This window comes from Amyelois transitella, chromosome 3, assembly GCF_032362555.1.
Source record: "Amyelois transitella isolate CPQ chromosome 3, ilAmyTran1.1, whole genome shotgun sequence".
Classification (NCBI taxonomy): domain Eukaryota; kingdom Metazoa; phylum Arthropoda; class Insecta; order Lepidoptera; family Pyralidae; genus Amyelois; species Amyelois transitella.
In genome coordinates, this window is record NC_083506.1 from 5,180,268 (window position 1) to 5,195,297 (window position 15,030).

General features: G+C 34.0%; 2 protein-coding genes across 2 annotated transcripts in view; one reads left to right on the forward strand and one right to left on the reverse strand.

The window, feature by feature from the left end:
- LOC106138193 (facilitated trehalose transporter Tret1) lies at window positions 1-12,726 on the forward strand. Its single transcript, XM_013339278.2, has 4 exons — window positions 1-461; window positions 8,494-8,891; window positions 10,912-11,718; window positions 12,148-12,726. Exons 1-4 carry the CDS (start codon window positions 410-412, stop codon window positions 12,334-12,336), a joined length of 1,446 nt encoding a protein of 481 aa, XP_013194732.2. The 5' UTR covers window positions 1-409; the 3' UTR covers window positions 12,337-12,726.
- Window positions 12,409-15,030, reverse strand: part of LOC106138192 (myrosinase 1) — a 15,877-nt gene continuing 13,255 nt past the window's right edge. Inside the window, exons 6-7 of the mRNA XM_013339276.2 lie at window positions 14,268-14,509; window positions 12,409-12,674 (exon numbers count right to left, since the gene is read on the reverse strand). Of these exons, the coding sequence (XP_013194730.1) occupies window positions 12,470-12,674; window positions 14,268-14,509 (447 nt within the window). The 3' untranslated portion in view covers window positions 12,409-12,469. The remainder of the gene's footprint in view (window positions 12,675-14,267; window positions 14,510-15,030) is intronic.

A 15,030-nucleotide genomic window follows, 5' to 3' on the forward strand; every position in this document is an offset into this window, starting at 1 on the left:
TTGCCTCATTCCGTCCTACTTGGTGCGTTGCGATTAGTTCGTTCGCCTCGATCCGTTCGGCTCTCGTATCGTTCAGTTGCTCGCCCGTCGCCGACGCGATAATACGACACTGCCGTGTTCTAACGCACTATGAACCAGCAAGCCAACAACACATAAACCTTCCAAAATGAAGCCCAATCGGTTATAACGTTCCGTTTACAAACCCAATTAATTTTTAGATCGAATATATAATATTGTGATATTTAGCTGTATTTTAGTATATATCGTTATTATTTATATAACCTTTAAGATGAATTTGAATTGTTAAATATTCTTAAAACTTTTCAAATAATTAACCCGTGCTCAAGATAATCTCATTCCAAAACTCCCAGTTATAAATTTGTTTTGAATTTTTTAATAAATTATTGCAATGACAGCGAAATCTCGTTCACATTGGAAGGAATATGGAACAGCGCTTTGTGGTAAGTTAATTCTAACCTATAAAAGTAATACTGCATGTTTCCATGTGTCGACCACGTTCGTTTTAAATACCTACCTTTTATTATATTAGATATGTACTTTGTCTTTCATTGCATACTACAAATATCCATCAACACAGTACTTAGTACGTAATAATGCTTTTATGTCATTGCTATGTTACTTACCCATATTACTATGACTACCTATAACATAACTGGATCATTTTATAACAGCAAGATATGGGATTTTAAATAAATTTTCCTCATTTATTGGATAGTATTGGATTAGCCCGTATTATTTCTTGAAAGGTATCACATGCCAGGTTCTCAATGAGGATAATTTTCAAGTAAACCAGAATTTTCTTTGAAAATTGTTACTCATTGTACATGTAGGTATACACAGGTACTCTTGCATTGCACCCTAAATTGATGATGACATGTAGAACTTAAAGTTAAATTATTGTTATAAACGGTCCTTAGGCATTTTTATTTAATCACCTTGAATCATTTGAAAGCTATTTTTAACTCATTAGTAGCTATCATTAGTAGAGCATAAAAACCGAAAATTTTTGAGCGTTTAAATACCTATATCCGATTTTGTATTTCATCACGGCCCTTTATTTACGCTCTATGGTGTAAAAATTTATTGGCACAAAATTTACAGAATAAACAGTCATCACAATTTTACCACAAAACTAAAGATCTGTCTTTTCATGTAAGTAGGAATCGACTGATACATTTATTAAAAAAGATTTTGCTAACTTGTCCAGATTAATAATTTATAATTTATAATACCTACGTGATATTATGCATTTACAGTAACCTTATGACCAAGACATATGAAAAAAAAACACTCAAACTCACGTAATCTTTATTGCAATTCTAAAAACGCTTAGAACCTGTATTTTCACTTCTTGGGATATTTTATACGGAATAAATTTAAATTGTAGATTATGATGAGGAATTGGTCACATTAATTAAAAGAAAGGTTAAATTAGGTTATCGTCCTGCTTCTATGACGTCTGTAAACTTAAACTAGAGGTATCGGAGTAAACATAATACAATTAAAATATTTTCTGCTTATATGTTTAACTTTATATATATATTACGTACTAAATATGTACCTACTTTACCGCTTTTAATTGGAAAAACTGCGTTCGTGAAATTATACACTGTTCAATAAAGAAATGCTCATTAAGCTAGAATTTAAATCGTGTATGTACTCGTACATAAATTTACTTGTAAAATAAAAAAAACATGATCATGATTGCCGATTGTCTCGTTTATAATCGAATAATGTGTTTATTGATCATCGATATATGTTTTAAAACTGTGATAGCACTTGCGTATCTAATTAATATCTATGAAACAATCAACATTTTTTAATACTTAGGTAATTAATTATATTACTAATAAAATAAACTTCCTAAATTATAAATACTACCAAAACCCTTATACAAATTTTAAAATCCTTGAATTTCCTTTTTCGAGCGTGGTTTATTATTCTAAAGCATGAAACCATTAAGTATTAATCTTTATTATGTCAATTAATTGGTGTTGAAAATTGGCATATTCAGATAAGAAGCATAATGAGATTTAATATAGGCCGAACTCGGGACTTACTTTTGTACATTGACGTTTTAAAATTTGGTCAAAAAAAAATTTAAGAAGATACATAGACATAGCTACTCACACAATTTACACTATGCAGATAATTACAACCTTTGATTCCTTTTTCGGAAATTACTGATGGCTAACTCCTCAACTAAAAACAGAATCATTTAAGTATTACCCCGGACAACAAGTTAGTACCCTTATTTTATAACACTGCACAAAAACCCCTATTATTTCCTTCGTCGCCACCATCATTTTCTTTCAAAACAGGGTGGTTTTATAATGTTGAAGAGAGAACAATGAAACTCTGCGTCATATCACTGGCGCTGTAAAGTCACTGAACAATAACATAATTCACTAGCAAACGTAGCATAAATATACAGGATATGGCAAATTTACGGTACAGTAAACCGCTATTGTATTATTTGGCTCTAAATTACATTAGCAACTTTAGCTTTAAATATATCAATGTTTTGTTTTAATTAATCAAATTCATATAGTTTACACCTCAGTTGTTATCTTTCATAATTATGATTAAAATGGTTTTTTTTTTTATTTTAAAGGTCTTACAATACCATAGTTTTATTAAAATAATTTTTATAATAGGCGGAAATAATAACAAGGCAAAAGTAATAATAATTGAAACGATATTGTTCCAGCAAAATAACTCTTACCTACTTTGAACAAATATATCATTGACTTATGCTTTGAGCAAAGTCTTCCGCCAACAAATTCCTGGAAGGGCCACCTCAGGTACAAAACGTTATAAATGGTGCACATTCCAACACTTGGGGAATTATATGTAACCTTAACGCCATTCATTATTTAAAAACATTAGCCAGAACTAGGGTTAAAAGTCCAAAGCTGGAGGTTAAGGCCTAAAAACCTATAATTAACAAAAATCTTAACACTTTGTTAGGTATTTTTAATTAATTATGTTTTAAAAGTTGACCAATCGCGTATGCTATGGACAGAAAGTCATAAACATGATGAAACCTCACGATGAATTTCATTTTGTTAAACCAGGTCTAAACTATGTATATTAAAACAGTTATAACTCGAAACTAGAAAACCAGGATATGCAGTTTTGGTTGATGTGAACCAACTTAGTATCTGGATCATTAGTCATTTTGATATTAACCTTTGAACTCCAGATACCATTTTAAATTCATCTGGAACACCGTCATGATGACACGTTTGTTCATTAATTCCTTTTAATACTTTATTTAAAAAAAATATATATATGTATATCTAAATATTTTAAGAGCGGTGTGGATCCCGGCATCAATACAAAAAAGAATGGGACCACTCTAACTCTTTCCCATGGATGTCGTAAAAGGCGACTAAGGGATGGGCCCACAAGTGATATAGATGTGACCATATGTACCTATGTATGTGAATATTTTAAGAACGTATACAAGGATATTTGTGTTACAACTGTTGTTCGATACTGTTTTCTTTTTTTACTTTTATAACAATAGACAAGATCACGGGGCTAACAACGTGCCAACCATTAAGTTAAAGTACTTCCAAATCCATTATCAATTAGGCTTCGAGGGTTTTTATTGGCTTGTAATTAAACAAACCTATGAGAATAAAATATAATCAAAGATTAAAGTCTTATTTTAGTATCGTAAATTTTATTACTATTTCGTACTTACATCTGATATCTAATATATCTAAAAAGGCATACTTTTTAAATATTGCTTTTATATTAAATTACCTTTTTTATATGAAACAAATTAAGCTGTATTATTAACTATATACTTATATTATAGTATTAACAAGTCTACATTTCCTATAGATGTTAGAAAACACAAAAATATTTTACTAGACTTTAAGATATGTTTAAAGAACTTATGTTTAAAGAACTTTATTTCCTCATAAAGAATTAACAATTCACTTACTGAGAAACTAACAATGTACATCATAATTATAGCAAGACAGCGAGCGTATATAAAACAAAAATTAAAATAAGGAACTATGTAGGGTAGGAGTCACAAAAATCTGCGTCGACTGCTAGTTGCGCGTCGGGCAGATTAAGATTTAAGATCACCTTTTATCCCAAAATTCTGACTAGAACAAAAACCTGTGATTAAGCGAACGAATAATAAGTTTATAACATAGTAATTTCAAGAAGCTTTCGAAATTCTAATAAATCTGAGTAAATACGTCAATGACATTAGATATAAAATAGTTATAGAAGTATTTTCTGCAATTCTAGCGACTGTCGTGGAGAGAGTATTGCGGAGCGAACATCGTTGTTTATAAACACTGCATTGCGATGCTCGTTCCACTTCGATTACCTCACTTCATGGAAGAGAAAATACACATTCACACAGACAGACCACACTATACAAACATTTATAATTTCAGCTTTTCTACCGCTGAAAATGTGATTAAGACTACTATCTTATCCTTGATCATGGGTTCACGTTTGTATTCTGGATTATCCACAATGTTTTTCTTACATGTCTTTCAATTAGAAAGACCACTAACATTAATTGAAAAAGAAGTTTCATCAAAATTAAATAACCTAATACACATTTAAAGATATTAATTCTATTTTCCTTTATTCGTATGATAGACGTAATGTTTGGAATTTTTAAAACGAAAAGTTTGATTGAAATCTGTTAAAATTTAAGCAATGGTAGTCGCTAAGTAATATCACTGTGATTCTTTACCCAGGACCTTATTTTTTCATATTGATACAGAACCTTAATGAATACGGTAACATAATACGATTACTAATCTAATCTTAAATCTTAATGACTCAACAATTTCATTATTATTGAATGTTGAAATGAGTCTTGTCATAAAATTGCATATCTTTATCACCGTCTTTGTGATTATCATCAGTTCCGCACATGTTCCCGTAGTTTTAAAAAATCTTTGTATCAAAAAAAAATTACGTGTCATTTTGAACAAACTATACGGATTGCCATGTCAAAAGTTTTCGAAGAAAGTTGGAAATTCATAACTAAACAAAAAATAGTAAAAAAGAATTTTATACAAGGCTGCAAAATAAAAATTACTAAAACAATGACAACTCTATATAAAATAATCACAAATGTAATCGTAAACAGAGCTCAGAGTTTCATATAATACAAACAATGTTGACCACTTCAAAGTGGTTTAATGTCTCAGATAAGAGTATTGGTATGACTGCATGGCTGAGCCCTAGACATCACTCATATCTTAGCATGTAGTACATTTCCTTAGACTAAGGATCATAAACACGAATATATAAACCTTATCACAAAATTAATTGGTACCAAACTAGCACGTATACCCATCATCGATCAATTTCCATCTTATCAGTCTCGTATCCGTTTTTATCTATTTGGCACAAAGGAAATAAACAGAAATAAAAATTGAGACAACTCTTCACAGATTCGTCATTGAGTTTTTTTTTAAGTTCTAATTTTGGCAGTTTTGTACACTAAGTACTCTTATATTGTAGGCGTAGGTTTCTGGATTATTTTCTTTGGTATTTATCATATTATTAAATTAAAATAGTTTATTTAGAATACCAAAGTTTCCTTTTTCCCGATATCTGAGATGTCAGCTGCCCGAATAAATATCGTCAATATGCCTATATTCGTCACGTGTAAGAGACGGCACGTGTTCAGATAATTACAGTCAGCGGCAAAAGCAACAACACAATAAAAGAAAAAACATTTAAAAAAGTGGCCTAGTGGAGCTCAACGTTTCAAATGACATCAGGAAAACCAAAATTATCATAGCCAAGCAACCATCACAGATGGGCAAATGATTTTGGGGAAAAAATGAATAAACCAAATCGATTTTTTCAAATTTCAACATATTCTTTAAATAATGTTTCGTTCAATATCTGGAACATTGAATATATCGAAGGAAAATAACTGTGAACTTGTTAAATGGTCTTTTTGACCTCACCAACTTTATATTACTTCTGTAAAACAGATTACTAATGCTCCCTAGCTTTACGAATACCTGTTACACGCAGGAGTGAGAGATTTTTAAAAAATTATGAAAATGCTTCTACTTCACACGCAGATAAGTACAATAAAAGTAGAAACAATACGGAATAATTACAGTTTATATTATTTGATAAAATAAAGAGGCATATACACTTTTGATAAAACGTACATAAGATGTCAGAGCATAATATCGTTAAGAAAACCCAATGATTTCACTTCTACCTAAGTGTAAGATTTGAATATATTTAAAAATTATTTGACTGATCCATCCTCGGTTCGCTCTTAAGTTGAGTTGACAAAGAAGGAAAAACTCTGTAGTAGGATTTCTCGGTGTGCAAATTCTAGACACGCCTTTACCCAGCTCGCCGATGGCTTGCGTCACCGCCGACGCCCGCCGCCCGCCGCGCGCCGCGCCGCTCCGTTGACGAGCTCCCGAGCGCCGGCCTCGCCTACAGGTCACATACTCGTACACACACACTTGTCACAAACTACACACAGTAGCAAACGCATAACCACGCCATGACTGAGTGCCATGCCGACCCTTTAGAGGGATTGTTTATCATTCCTAATAGCATATTTATGCACTTTTATGGCTTTAGCAAATTTATTCCACGCAAGAAAATTATTTGTACACTTCGATATCGGTTAAGTGTTTTCAAGTAATTGGATAGGGAACTGCAATGTTTTCCACGAATAGTTACATAGTTATATCAAAACAATATCATAAAAGTGCCACGATTATATATAGTTATAACTACTATGATAGCAATAGCAAAAAGTCACTGACCGTTCTTAGAAAACATGTGGGAAGACTTGTCGTTCAGAAATTAAGAAATCGTTATGACGTCAGCAACTTCCTAAAATACAAATTCGTTTTACATTACTTTTGCTCCTCTTTGCACGTGACTTCGTGAATCGTGTGTATTGGTCACGGACACACGGACGGCAAACCAACGAACAAGGTTTCGCTACAGTACAAAAAGTACAAAATTGGCCATGCGAAGATTGTGCCAACTGGCAATCGAAGAAGCGCCGTCACCGCGAACCTACCATTTGTTGCCTAGTAAATCATGTATTCTATCAGCCACTTCGGCCATCGATGAACCTACATTGCCACAAACTTATTATTTCTTTAGAGACTTCTTTAAAAATTTTGCGCACGTCATTTGGTTAATACAATTAACACACTTTTATTATCACTAGTATTTAACCCAGAATTATAATGACCTGTTAAAAGGATAATCAAAAATATTTATTGGCGTTTTTTTTAACATATTTTTCATGTCGTTACTAAAAATAACGCTTATGTATTCACTTACTGCTACTTTTTAACTAGTCATTATGTATACTGTTGGACGTTATTTCATAATGTAAATGAAGATATAGATTGAAAAATTTGTCAATTTAACTACCTACTAATTCAATCTAACTACCTGTGCGCCATAATAAAATGTATTAAAAACAAACATACATACGTATAGTCACGTCTATATCCCTTGCTATATCCCTAAGAGCCAACGATCTTGAAAACACTGAACGACCACGTTCAGCTGTATGACAATACGATTAAATCTTAAAATTAAATCTGGCATAACCAACCATAAAACGGCTGGCGATGAATCAAAAGTTTCCGTAAGATAAGCGCAGTGATAACGGTGCCCCTCTACACTTGTTTTCTATCACGGTCAACACAGGAAACGATATCGACCATAATTAGACTGATTTGACATTACTTTATTAAATAAACTGGACGATGGAAAAGAACAGACAAAATGAATCTTTCGTCCTAGAACTTCAAGAGAGACAATGAAAAAGGACAATTTAAAACTATATTGGGTATATAAATTAAATCATATTTGCGATTAGTCGACAAGCAAGCAGAAGTCATGTTCTATCGTCTGACCCTAAGCATCTTGCCATATAAGAAAAATATGAAAACGTGGATTAAAAAGCTACTAAACGGAACCTATTTATATCACGAAAAATAACGGAAATGATAACATTTTGTTTACTTTTCCTATAATTATGTCGTCTCTTTAAGTAAGACAAAATTAAAGAAAAAAGTATAATACAAAATAGTAAAGTTCCTTTCGATTTAGAATTATTACACAAGTATAAAAATTTATCGATGTAAATCCCTTGAAATGGAAATAAACCGAATCTTTATCTATGCTTGTAAATATGTTTACGTTATAACTTTCCAAAGCCGACCACACCAGGTAGATAAACATGTTTCTTCATAAAATATCTTTCAAAGGGCGATGCACTTATTGATCCACTATGAGCCGATAAATTAAAGTTTTCCATATTTTATACAAGTTTGATCCATTTCCATTTTTAAATCATGTTCATACTTTTTTTATTTACATGGATGATAAGATGACCCGCTACCAAAAGCCACCACCTCATAGGTGTTTCTTTTATATGTTAACTAACAGTTTTTGTTTTATTTATTTCAGCAACACTCATCACCGCTACAGCGGGTACCTGCTATGGTTGGCCGTCGCCAACGCTCCCCTACCTTCAATCACCGGACAGCAGCATACCAACGTCTAATGATGAGGGATCATGGATAGTCTCTATCATGATACTGTGCTCTGCCATCACCCCAGTCCCAGCAGCCTATCTCGCCGATAAATTCGGAAGAAAAACGACGCTCCTGATCGGAGCCATACCTTTTATACTTGGCTGGGTGCTGATCATCGTGGCCAAATCTGTGGCAGTTCTATACGTGTCCAGAATGTTCTCGGGCCTCGGCTACGGGATCGTGTACACTGTGGCCCCCATGTACACAGGAGAGATCGCCACGAATGAAGTCCGGGGCGCACTCTCAACTCTCATCACTCTTATGAATAAAGTGAGTATACAAAGTTATTTATATTAACTGACTTTGTAACTGAGATAGAATGAAACATTCTACTTTGATATCCGGTGAACTTAACATATCTAAACTAAATTTGTATTTAGTTAGACGAGGTAGAACACGCTAGATCTGACAGCGAGCTCTGTGTGATGCAGGATGCAGATGACTACAAAGTTTCGATAAAGTCGCTTTGTGAGGATCCTATTATACCTACATTACTTACTGGGATACATTGTAAAGCAGTGGCGTTTTTGTAGGTCCACCTGCGTAACTCATAGTTGTATTGAGTGACAATAAAAAACAAAAGTAAATTAAATTTAAAGAAAACTTTTTGGTACCTTAGGCTTCAAACTGTCTCCGTGAAATTTATCGCCATATAGGATCAGCGATTTAGCCGTAAAGAGTTAATAACTCTGAATTATCATGTTACATTTGATTTGGTGCCTCGTGTGATCCACAAACTAACAAAAAACAAGATTAAATACTGCTTGCTATTTTAAGCAGACATTAAATTTGTTTTCGTATTCACGTTGCATGGCGTAATGACCATGTCGCGTTCAAATACAGAGTAACACGTAATTTTCTGTATTCAACTAGATGACTTGAAAAATTTAATCCATGAAATATTATAGTCATCACTAGTCCGTCAATCCGTTGCGGTGTAACGTGAGAACAAACGGATATTAGCGACGCAGTTAACAGTAGACCTACCAACTTAGCTGTAGAAACTGTTTCAGATTTTTACTATGAGACAATATTTTATCTACGATTGGACTACAGAATTATGTACCAAAATGCTCCCAATCAATAATTACAGTCTCCACGGTCAAATTTCGGTTTACTAAAATTGATGTGTCTCTATCGTCAAATAAAATAAATCTTATAAACCTCTCGAAAGAAAATTCAGTAAAACTTATCCCCTAACTCTGAACAAGAACTTTGCACTCTGATAAGTGTCAACAGTTATTTACTCTGAGTCACCTTCTAAGGTACTTAGTTGTATTTATTCGAAATATAGGTAACCAGATAAAAAGATCAAGCTTAAAAGTAAACACAAATAGAAACGGCATCGCTCTAATAAATATGTTTCAAAATAGAAAATATCGTCAGTCATAAATATTTTTGTCAGTAGGTGCTTACTATTGAGCTATATAAAAATAAAAAATACCGACCACTGGTATATTCACAATATTCAAATTTTTCACGTAGGTACCTAACTTTTAATATTGAATAATCTGTTATCCATTTGCTTGTAATTTTGCATAGTCAGCAAGAAAAGCTCTCAATCAAATATACAAAGACCGTTAATTATTACTATAAAAATTGATCGTATATCTTACCCTCGGATAACATTTGAAGAATTAATTAGATTTGCGGTTTTGCTTAAACTTCAAATGACTTCAGCTATGTCGTAAGTATTATTAAGGATTTGTAGATTTACCATATCGCTATGACCGCCAATTTGAAGTACATATAATACCTATATAATATATCGCATTCAATTGATAATGGTATAACTCACGTACTCGTATGTCTTGATAGACACAACGAAGGAATTATTAAGTAAATTTATGATATAATAATGCATCATTGCAACATTTTGCTCAAAGATAGGAATAAATCAGTTAGAAAGTCAAAGAAAGGTGCATTAGCAAATATAGTAATGAACAAGATATTTCTGAAACATGATGCATAATTTTATGTTTTCTTTATGTACATTCTTGATAAGAAGCACGGATCGTTTTACTAGCACGAGGTCGTAAAATTCGTTTGTTAACTCTCCAGGTTTCAACGGACAAACTTTGTCACAACGAATAAATTAATGATGAGTCAAAGTAAATTCTTTACTACATAACTCTCAAAAAACCCGCCTATGTTGTAACGTCACCATATTGTATTTATCAGGGTACTGCGACAATGATACTACTCAGAAACTGAATGGCAATAAATATCGTTACCTATAACATTATGTATCTTAAAGGCTCGATTTTAACAAGATTTTTATTATTTCCAGGTTGGTATTCTTGCCCAGTACTGCATCGGTCCATTCGTATCGATGCGAACCTTAGCTTCTATTAACTTGATCCTGCCAATTACCTTCATCATCACCTTTATATTCTTGCCAGAGTCACCATACTATTACCTTAAGTATGAACGCAGCGAGAGGGCTGAACGGTCTCTCAAATTGCTGCGCAGTGGTGATATAAGAACAGAATTAAAAAATATAGAAATCAACGTCCAAGAGGACATGAAAAACAAAGGAAACTGGGGTGACCTATTTACTGAAGCGACTAACAGGAAGGCTATGTGGATTTGCATCGGAATATTTACAATTCAACAGCTGTGTGGAAGTGCAGCTATTGTTGCGTATGCCGAAGTTATTTTTAATTGCGCTAAAAAAGCCACGAACCCAAATGTAAACGGCACGACAAGCGCTCAAGGACTCTCTATCGAGCCTTACCAAGAATCCATAATTCTGGGTTGTGTCCAAGTGGCTACTTGTGTGCTCTCAGTGCTCTTAGTGGACCGTGTTGGCAGAAAGCCTCTTTTGTTGCTCTCGGCAGTGGGTGTAGGTCTAATGAACGCATCTCTCGGCACCTACTTCTTCTTTGATATCACGAACAAGGGTTCCGTGGACTTTCTGAGCTGGTTGCCGCTGGCCTCTCTGCTCGTGTACATCGTGTGTTATGCCATCGGGCTATCAACAGTGCCGTATGTCATCATTGGCGAGATGTTCCCGACCAACGTGAAGCTCTACGCTTCATGTATTGCCCACATTTACACCGGTATCGCTATGTTCAGTGTTCAGAAACTATTCCAGGTTAGTATTATTTGCATTCTCTATCTTTTCAATCTGCAAAATATTTAATGTAAGTAAATTAACGTTTCGAACACTAAAAATTAAAACTAATTTGATTCTAAAGAAATGCAACGACGTAATAAGTAGAAACTTCGAGGCTAACTCAATCTGTGTAATTTGTCCGGTATATATTTATTTACTATTTATTATCAAAAATCCTAAATAATCTTAAAAGTGCTTTGTAAAACGAGAGAAGTGCATTTCAACAGTCATAGCATTTAATGTTCACCTTAGGTACTTCTTAATTTTTAACTGTGTGATTCTATAAGAGAGAAGAATAATAATATTTTTTGTTAATGTAGAATATACTCCAATTTTACATAATAACATCATAGCGGTTAGATCTAAGAATATTGACATTCAATAATTCTCTGCTTTCTTCATTTTCAGGTCGTAAAAGATGCCTATGAAATTTACACAGTCTTCTGGGGCTTCGCAACCTTCTCCATTTTGGGCCTGATATACATGCTCGTCATGCTACCGGAGACCAAGGGCAAATCCTTCGCCAACATTCAAGCCCATCTGAAACGCGAAGTGGCCAGGGACAACGCAAAGAAAATTGCCACGGTTGAATACTGAGCGAAACCGCTCCCTTCTCATTCTTAATCTAAGCTTAACTTTAAGGGATCAAGTTAAATTGAAACTTAAGGATATTACTTAACGTATAATTTAGACAGTTTTATATACAAAAGTATTGAATGTACGAGACCGGTCAGTGAAGTAGTCTGTACAAAATGAAAGGAAGCAGGCTGGGTGCAAGGGCGGAAGCCGATGAGAAGGCAGAGAAATCGTGAGGGTTATAGTCTTCGGGGAGACGCCTGGACGCTATCACCTCTGTATACAGCTTGGCTGACTGCTTGGGCGTCCGCGTCTTGTTGGGACTCTTGAAATCAACCAGGTACAGACCAAAGCGGGACCTGCAAATGCATTTACAAACGTGACGAGTGAAATTATACCAAGTTTGACTGATGACGTTTTTAATTTCATAACCGATATTTTATTGATAGTTTCTATACCTAGATCATCTAATTAATAAAACACACAAAGTTGCAAAAATATGTTTGGAATTCATGTTTGAAATAGCAAGTAGGTACAAACGGACTAAAAAATTAAGTTTTAAAATTATTGTTTTAAAGAAAGCAGCAATTTCGTATTATAAAGCTGTGATCTATGTTATTACTCTGAGCCATATCTAAAATGTCAAGGAACTTTGTAAGTAGTTTAGGTCAATAGCCGCTTCAACAAATATAGACTGTATCCTATCTTAGAAGTGGTATAGTTATATAGTTATAGCCCCCTATCTCGAAACAAATACTTATTCTGACCATGAATAGGCTTTAGGCTTATTGTATGTAATATACCAATCCTCAATTAACTTTATATGAAAAATGAGGGGCCCTATTTTTTGGTCATACAAGTAAAAATACTTAGAATTGGTGCTTAATAAGCACAGTTAATAATTCTCTACTTAGTACTATTTTAATAATAAATTTTTATACACTTCATGATCCCAGAAACGAAAGCCAAATTCCCTCGCTCAGATTCAGGCCGTTCTCGCTGGGAAAAGTACCTAGTATACCTATGATATTCAGTATGGTTTTTTTTAAACCACCCCATCTCTTTTCCATGGATGTCGTTAAAGTTGACTAAGGGAAAGATTTTCAGGTTTCTTCTTGTTGAAAATGGGATAGCAACCTGTCACTATTAAAATCTCAATTCTATCATTAAGCCAAAAAGCTGAAAGACTGTTGGCTCTGTCAACCCCGCAAGAGATGACATGATTATATGTTATGTGAAGACATTCTGGTGAAAGTTCAAGTCGACCAAAGAGCCTGCTTGAAAATATTGATGTATTTTGATGAATCAAAAGAAATATAAAAAAATAGTGATATGGAAAAATGTAGTCCCTATGTACCCCTCTAGGAAAGAGACGAGATCGTATTTTTGTATTTTATGAACGTTGAGCTGTACGTTTTAAAGGTTTCTTTGCCAAAAGATGATATTTAACAGTATAAGTTATCACTCATTTATCTTTGCGTGTTCCCAGCAAGCAGTTTTTGGCAGAAAATAACCACAAGTAAAGTTCCAGAGGATGTCATTGAAGACGACTAAAGAATGCACAATCATACTTCCAGTCGGCTAAATCTTTGTCAAATAAAAAAGCAAAAAAATATAAAAAAAGTTAATCGTGATCATCGAAATGCAACAGCTTAGAACTCACTCTACACGAAATGATAAAAGCGTAGAAAAAGAATAATAATACCACCAAAATTCAACTAACTAAGGAAACACGTAATGATAAGTGAACGGGCCGAGGGTCTGTTAGGTCGTATCTGAATAAAACTTTGGCTGTTCGAGGCGTCGTCTTATTGTCATTTTTGATTGCCTTTTTTTTCATAAGTCTGTCAGCCGGTTTTGGTCATCTAAAATGTCAAGTCAAATATGTCCATGGAGGCTAAACGGCCGCTACAATAAGAAAAGAAACATCGATTAAAATTCATACTACTTACACGTAACCATCATCCCACTCGAAGTTGTCCATAAGACTCCAGGCGAAGTACCCGCTCACATTGCTGTGGTCTTCGTGGATAGCATGTAGAAGGGCATTCAGGTAATGGCTGTAGTAAGACACTCGAGCTGTGTCGTCCAAGCCGCTGTAGTCTGCGTAACCGTTCTCCGTGACGATGATGGGGTAACCAGGATACTTCTTGGTTATGTAGTTGAGGAGTCTTCGGAAACCTGACGGTACCACCTGTAAAGGTGTTATAAAAATGCAGTTATGAATTAAGGGAAAACAGGAATAAACAGAAGTACTCACATACATATTTTCACGTCTTTATCCCCCACGGGATAGACAGAGCCACGGCCTGGCTGTATAGCTTAATGATAGAATTGAATTTAAAATAGTGACAGGTTGCTAGACCATAGATACTTGTGTACCTACCTAAACAAATATTATGGTAAGTTCTCAATTCAAAACTTTGGCTCTTATGCGGTAGACAGAGATACTAGTGAAAATACTCGTAGGCAAATTTTCAACCTTTAGACAGACTACTTAATAAAGAAATGCAAAGCTTAAAAGAAAAAAATATACCTATCTTATAAGTACACAGTAGCCAAAAATGCGATTTTTATAATTTTCGTCTGATGTTTGTTTTGCATCATGCGAAAACTGTTTTTTCCGATGTATTTGGCCGGATCCAACTTAAAAACTAGTAGGTATAACAGAAATTTCTGCCCCACCCCTGTACAGGGGGCAATACAGGGAATCAG

Bases quoted from the DNA above. Each gene is read 5' to 3' on its own strand.
- LOC106138193 (XM_013339278.2), top strand. From the start codon at position 410: ATGACAGCGAAATCTCGTTCACATTGGAAGGAATATGGAACAGCGCTT. The intron at 8,892-10,911 runs GTGAGTATACAA...TATTATTTCCAG, and splicing joins TCATCACTCTTATGAATAAA to GTTGGTATTCTTGCCCAGTA. The intron at 11,719-12,147 runs GTTAGTATTATT...CTTCATTTTCAG, and splicing joins GTGTTCAGAAACTATTCCAG to GTCGTAAAAGATGCCTATGA.